Source organism: Haliotis cracherodii, unplaced genomic scaffold (assembly GCF_022045235.1).
Source record: "Haliotis cracherodii isolate W230 unplaced genomic scaffold, xgHalCrac1.p SCAF_12, whole genome shotgun sequence".
NCBI classification, from domain to species: Eukaryota; Metazoa; Mollusca; class Gastropoda; order Lepetellida; family Haliotidae; genus Haliotis; species Haliotis cracherodii.
In genome coordinates, this window is record NW_027266267.1 from 13,920,773 (window position 1) to 13,928,624 (window position 7,852).

At 45.9% G+C, this 7,852-nt stretch overlaps 1 protein-coding gene across 1 annotated transcript; it reads left to right on the plus strand.

The window, feature by feature from the left end:
- The first annotated feature begins 5,019 nt into the window (after nt 1–5,019).
- LOC139457054 (proteoglycan 4-like) lies at nt 5,020–6,021 on the plus strand. The gene is made up of 3 exons (XM_071238496.1): nt 5,020–5,158; nt 5,291–5,520; nt 5,626–6,021. Exons 1-3 carry the CDS (start codon nt 5,020–5,022, stop codon nt 6,019–6,021), a joined length of 765 nt encoding a protein of 254 aa, XP_071094597.1.
- Nucleotides 6,022–7,852: the final 1,831 nt, after the last annotated feature.

Sequence of the window (7,852 nt, forward strand, 5' to 3'; positions counted from 1 at the left end):
TACCTTGTTTCTTCAGGGATTATTACATTTAACAATATATGAAACAATATATGACTACAATAACTATAACCCCGACAATAAAAACAACGCTTACTCATCAATGTGAGTTATGAACAGAATGTCAAACTCTTCATTTTGCCTTAGCCCACTTCCTAAGGACCTGTTCATAGTATCTAGTAGTTCTATTAATGGTCGAAGAGAATATCGCGCGGCTCAGAGACTCGATTACGTCATTGTGCAGACGGAAGACGTCTGACCAACACTGTATGTAGCCTGTGTCAATATCAAGATGTCGCGCCATCACAAGACTAGTATGCTGTTCACATTGGTATAAAACATATTCATTCTGTATCTGACTTACATTTGCCTTTAGCCTCCTGTTTTCTTCTTTCAGTAGGCGGTTCTCCTCCAGGACTCGCCTGTTCTCCTCATGGAGACGTCTGTTCTCCTCCCGGAGCTGGAGGAGCTCAGCCTCGACAAGCTGCCACACAACAAATGTAAGATGTCAGCCTATTGCATTTATAATGCTTCATACTTTGCCCGCCTTGCGTAAATAAGCTTAAACCCCTCTAACCCACACAACAGTGAAATAAACACGACACATGGGAATAAGACAGAGTAGGCATGTACACAGAACTAGTAGACGTGTATAGATCTAGAAGAACGGGTTGAAGCAGTTCATCAAACCAAAACTATTGTGTTTACTCACATTCATTGGCGCCGCCCCCCGATGACGTGCCACTGCTGTCCTCCTCGTTGATGCCGGTGTGGTCGTCATCGGGGTGGCAAAGGGCGTAGAGGAAGTAGAGGCCCTTGACGTTGACGGCGTCTGGTCAGATGGCTGCTGCTGCTGGGTCGACTGGGTTCCCTGCTGCTGGGTCGACTGGGTTCCCTGCTGCTGGGTCGACTGGGGCGTCTGCTGCTGGGTCGACTGGGTTCCCTGCTGCTGGGTCGACTGGGTTCCCTGCTGCTGGGTCGACTGGGTTCCCTGCTGCTGGGTCGACTGGGGCGTCTGCTGCTGGGTCGCTCCGGGTGCCTGCGGGGCTAAACCAAGCGATCTGAGAAAACTGTACATGTTTCCTAGAAATCTTGAAATAATCGCTGTAAATACTATTGACAATGGAAAATCGCAGAGATCGTTAAACGAGATGCGGAATGCGACTGTGGAAGTAACCATGTTTTATAGTCCAACCCGAAGGAGCAACCATTTGATGTCAAAGGGGTGGGGGATTGGGGACCTTTATTGGTTTGAGCTTAGATCACTTTACACAGACATTTGACTCTTCGATAATACAATACCCACTTTCTGTAGGAAAAGGGCACATAGCTGTTTTCAATAAAACAGGGCCTGGAGTCTTGTTTTAGAAAATATCGTATCGCTACCCTCTCCTCCCCACACCTCCTCACCCCCGCGAATAAGATGGTTGCTCCCATAGTCCCATTCAAACCAGCAAGCACGTGCCCCGGGACTATTAGGATGTTCAGGAACAAGCAACTGAAAGTATGTACATTGACGTAGTCTCGTGATGATCATGCATGTAGCCAAGTCACCAGCCCTTGAAACAATGGGGAGACGTCACCAACCTCCACGCAAAGACGCTCTGGCTGGACGTGTCGAGCGTGCTCTACTCGAGTATCAGGCCTTGCACCTTTCATGGGACATCAGCCAGACAGTGGAAATCAACAAGTGTAAAAACCTCCACACATGTTTTAAAAATAACATCATTTTCAGTTGATCGTTCTTAATCATTACCCATGTTTCAACGTCCATTGTCCAAAGGCTATCGTAAAATTCAATCAGTATTGTAAGAATAGCTGTACTTTTCATGCTTTTCCTAACGGGCAAGCATACCACATTAGTAAACTTTATTATCAGTGGTTTTCATTAAAGTACATTTTCAGAAATAACCTGATGGATGTTAACTTCTATATCTGATTTGACAGGGATCCCTACAAGTAAGTACTTTAGGTTAGGTGGGGTGAAATTGGGTTTAACGTTGCGTTCAAGATTATTGCACTTACATAGCGACGTGCATGTACGTGTATGTGTGGCTGCTTGTACTAGTCCGGACCGATGCCGATTTATAGTGCTAGCCCACTGAGATACCATGCCGCAGTTTAACATGAATACCCCACTCAAAGACAGTATACTGACTCCGAGCCGACCAGTCCTTGTTTTAGCCCCTTAATGCCGAGCGCCAGACAGGGTAACAACAAGTACCATCTTTTAACGTCTTTTGGTATGACGCGGCCGGGGATCGAACCCTGGACCTTCCGCTCTCCGGGCGGACGCTCTACCACAAGACCACGGAGGCGGTCAGTAAGTACTTTAACTTACAGGGGGACGGTGGGGCAGCCTATGGGATATAACATTCGCTCGGCAAGCCAGAGACCGGTTCGATTCCCCTCATTGGTGGACCGCCTACGTGGTCTTGTGGTTGGTTGGTTGTTTGGTTGTTTAACGCCACACTCGGCAATATTCAAGCTATATGACAGGTCTAAAGTACTCACGGAAATGAAAGAAAACTGTGTTTTTGACCTCAGATCTTAAATAAATGCAGTTAATATACAAAATATGTAAATATTCAAACAACTCAATTAGTACTAATTGAACCTTGGCACAAATACAGCATATCACAGGTTTGTATGCCTTTTTACAAGTAAAAATTTGTAAAAATGTGAATAAAACAGACTATTGTGAAACAGGGCATAACCAGGGGTAAGTAGATTAAGGTGAATGTCCATGACCTATGGCCGCTTGACGACACCTTGACGATAGGTGAGTGAGTGAGTGAGTTAAATTTTTAAGCCACATCGGCAAAATTTCAGCCATATCGTGACTATCAAGTTAAACATTATACATAGATTGAAACTGATTTAAAAACTTGTCAACGAAGGACAGTAAAATCACTAGTAAGGAATTATAAAAGAGCATAGCACAATATATGACCATACAATATAAAAATGGGCTACAGATTGCCAGCAGCTGAAGGTAGATCACCATGCTAGGGTCCATGGGTGACGACAGGTGAGAACAGGTGCATAGTGCCTATAGTCTGTTTCTGCTATGTCAATTTGGACTTAGTTTCATTTTTGAATGTTGACAGTGACGACAAATTACCTCCTGTAAAGTACATTTTGTATTGTTCACTGAGATCAAACTAGCAAATCCAGACTAGTACTTTTCGAGTTGTTTTGTTATTTCGTATTTACAGCGACGTAACACTTTGTGTCCATTTTTAAATTGAGAAAAACAGGGTTTTTTTTCAATTCCGTGAGTACTTTAAATGGTCGGTATTGTGGTAAAACTTCTGCCCGGGGAACGGAAGGTCGTGGTTTCGATCCCCGGCGGCGTCATACCAAAAGACGTTCAAAAATGGTACTTGATGTTACCATGGCGCTCGGCATTCAGGGGCTAAAACAGTGGGCAAGCACTATAAAATCGGCATCAGTCCAGACCAGTACAAGCAAGCGCGCGCACACACACACACACACACACGTGCAAGGACGGCGCTTTCTTAGTGCAACAATCTGGAACGCGACGTTAAGCCCCTTTTCACATTACCTCCTCTTTATTTGATTCATTTTTAATACAATAACTTTTTAAAATATCGATTTTTCAGTAGAAAGTCTGATCTTGTGAAATGTATTGGGTTTTAAATGTAAATTTGTGTTGTGTATAGGGAGAATAGCGTGAATGGGTCGTTTAGCGTTATATAATCCAACTAGTGGTGCAGACGGTGTTATCCTGTAAATTTGTGATAATATTTGATACATTTCCGTGTTCAGTAAATTTTGACGTAAGTTTCCCACTTTCATTATGAACTGTCAGTAATCTGAACAGTCAAACCAGTTGCTGACAGAAAGATGTACCGCTGACAGAAAGATGTACCACTGACAGAAAGATGTACCGCTACCGTCGCTACTACTACACCACTGTTACTACGGGGGCACGGGTGGCCTGGTCGTCTAAGGCGCCGCCATTAGAGTTGCGTCCCTTGGGCACCTATGATTGTGGGTTCGAATCCCGGTTCGAATCCCGGTTCGAATCCCGGTTCGCCCAAATTATGTTTCTAGGTTTGTCAGCACCATACCCGTGGTCGTAAGTTTTACTGAAGTGGTAAACGTCTGACGTTCGGACATCACTTCGGGCTTTCCTCCCACATTAAGCTGACACGCCGCAATATAATTCACTCACTGTTACTACGACTAACGTTACCACCAACACCACTACCTCTACACTACCGTCACCACGACGACGACCACCACCATTATAACTACTACTGCAACTATTACTACTACAACTATTACTATTGCTGCAACTATTGCTGCTGCAACTACATCATCTACCTCTACCACCCACCCGTGAAGATCCGGGGTAGAGTAGGTCTTCAGTAGCCAATGCTTGTCGTAAATGGCGACAATTGTGTGGTCAGACTTCTTGACTTGATGCATGTCATCGATTCCAATTGCGTGGATCGATGCTCATGATGTCAATCACTGGATTATCTGTTCCAGACTCGATTATTTACAGACCGCCGTCATATAGCTGGATTATTGCTGATGGGTTGGGGTGTAGCGATATTTTCTAAAATAAGGCTACAGGCCCTGTTTTACTGAAAACAATTATGTGCCTTTTTTCTTACAGAAAGTGGATTTGTATTATCGAAGAGTCAAATGTCTGTGTAAAGTGATCTAAGCTCAAACTGAAATCAAGCTCACAACCCCCGCCCCCTTGACATCAAATGGTTGCTCCTTCGGGTTGGACTATAACACATGGTTACTTCCACAGTCGCATCCCGCATCTCGTTTAACGATCTCTGCGATTTTCCATTGTCAATATTATTCATAGCGATTATTTCAAGATTTCTAGGAAACATGTACAGTTTTCTCAGATCACTTGGTTTAGCCCCGTAGGCACCCGAAGCGACCCAACAGCAGGCGACTCAGTCTACCCAGTCACCGGATCACGCATGCGTATTATTTCTAGCGATTATTTCCAATTTCCAATTTCCAGCGATGTACAGTTTCCTGCAAACACTTGGTTTGGCCCGGCAGGCCCCTCGGGCCGGACCCCAGGCAACAGCTCAGGCACCACAGGCAACAGCTCAGGCATCCCAAGCAACACCCCAGGCAACAGCTCAGGCACCACAGAACAGTTAGGCAACAGCTCAGGCACCACAGAACAGTTAGGCAACAGCTCAGGCACCACAGAACAGTTAGGCAACAGCTCAGGCACCACAGAACAGTTAGGCAACAGCTCAAGCACCACAGAACAGTTAGGCAACAGCTCAGGCACCACAGAACAGTAAGGCAACAGCTCAGGCACCCCAGGCAACAGCTCAGGCACCCCAGGCAACAGCTCAGGCACCCCAGGCAACACCCCAGGCAACAGCTAAGGCATTCCAGGCAACAGCTCAGGCACCCCAGGCAACAGCTCAGGCACCCCAGGCACCCCAGGCAACATCTCAGGCAACATCTCAGGCAACAGCCCAGGCAACATCTCAGGCAACATCTCAGGCAACAGCTCAGGGATCCTAAGCAACACCCCAGGCAACAGCTCAGGGATCCTAAGCAACACCCCAGGCAAGCCAAGCACCGCAGACAACCGCTCAGGCATCCCAGGTGACCCGGCAGCAGCCATCTGACCAGACACCGTCAACATCAAGGGCGACCCGGAGCGACCCAGCAGCAGACGCCCCAGTCTACCCAGCAGCAGACACCCCAGTCTACCCAGCAGCAGACACCCCAGTCTACCCAGTCGACCCAGCAGCAGACACCCCAGTCTACCCAGCAGCAGACACCCCAGTCTACCCAGTCGACCCAGCAGCAGACACCCCAGTCTACCCAGTCGACCCAGCAGCAGACACCCCAGTCTACCCAGTCGACCCAGCAGCAGACACCCCAGTCTACCCAGTCGACCCAGCAGCAGACACCCCAGTCTACCCAGCAGCAGACACCCCAGTCTACCCAGTCGACCCAGCAGCAGGGAACCCAGTCGACCCAGCAGCAGCCATCTGACCAGACACCGTCAACGTCAAGGGCCTCTACTTCCTCGACGCCCTTTGCCACCCCGATGACGACCACAACGGCATCAACGGTGGCACGTCATCGGGGGGCGGCGCCAATGAATGTGAGTAAACAATAGTTTTGGTTTAATTAACTGCTTCAACCCGTTCTTCTAGATCTATACACGTCTACTAGTACATGCCTACTCCGTCTTATCCCTATATGTGTCGCGTGTTGTGTTTATTTCAATATTGTGTGGTTGAGAAGGGTTTTAAGCCAATTTCCGCGCGGCGGGCAAAATATATGAATGTGTAGAGTCGAACATCAATCAGCGTATTAGGCGAACACCTTGCTGCCTATTGATTCAGTACATCTACATACACCTTGACTATGTAAGTGAAGCATTATAACTGCAATAGGCTGACATCTTACATTTGTTTTTGGCAGCTTGTCGAGGCTGAGCTCCTCCAGCTCCGGGAGGAGAACAGGCGAGTCCATGAGGAGAACAGGCGATTGAAAGCAAATGTAAGTCAGATACAGAATGAATTTATGTTTTATACCAATGTGAACAACATACTAGTCTTGTGATGGCGCGACATCTTGATATTGACAAGCTACATACAGTGTTGAGTCAGACGTCTTCCGTCTGCACAATGACGTAATCGAGTCTCTGAACCGAGAGATATTTTCTTCGACAATTTATATAACTACTAGATACTAGGAACAGATCCTTAGGAAATGGGCTAAGGCAAAATGAAGAGTTTGACATTCAGTTCATAACTCACATTGATGAGTAAGCGTTGTTTTTATTGTCGGGGTTATAGATAGTTATTGTAGTCATATATTGTTAAATATAATTATGTTTTAAGTTCGGAAACAGGCATGCTTATTGGAAAATATTTGTTTGGGCCACCTGGAGTTTGTCCAGGCACGCTTCACAATATGCATAACGAACACGTGTACTGTGTGTGTGTGTTAACACCTACATAATGTCAGCTCTTACATTCCTCCCCGTCAACAGCAACAGCAACAGCAACCGCAACGGCGATGATAACAGCACCATCAACATCGGCGGCACCAGCAACATCGGCGGCACTTTGGCAACACAGACGGTTCCAACTGTGAGTATACTATGTGGTTTATTCTCATGGACAGTGTAAGATTCATCTATTTTTAATAACTCCTTTGCCATGTAGCCTAAGATGCCTGAATTAGTCGTCCTTGACATTGTCAATGTGAGCTTATTTTAGGGTTTGCCTTCACCATTGGTTTTTCTTCCTTCCCTCAGCATTTCAATTAAACCTCGTATTCAACACCCCTGCATAACACTGTTCCACAAAAACATTTCTTGGTGATTCCGGGATATAATGGCTCCCAGCAACATATGCTGGTCGGAAGACGTCACACTCCGCAGCCACATGAGACCCTAGCATGGCGATCTACCTTCAGTTGTTGACAATGTATAGCCCTTTTTATAATGTATTGTTATATATATGGATATCTTTTTATGGTTCCATGCTAGTTTTATATATTACTGTGATATTCAAGTTATCATACTGTCCATCGATGTAAGGTTTCTATATAGTTTCTTTATATATATATATATATATATATATATATATAGTTTGTCCATTCACGCTTCACAATATGCATAACGACCACGTGTACTGTCTGTGTTTACACTTACATAATGTCAGCTCTTATATTCCTTCTTAGGGTGTCCCGTCGACATCAACGTCCACAGCAACAGCAACGGCAAGAACATCGGCACCCTCGACATCTGCGGCACCGATGACGGCAGTGACTCTTGGTATACTATGTAGTTAATTCTCATTGACAGTGT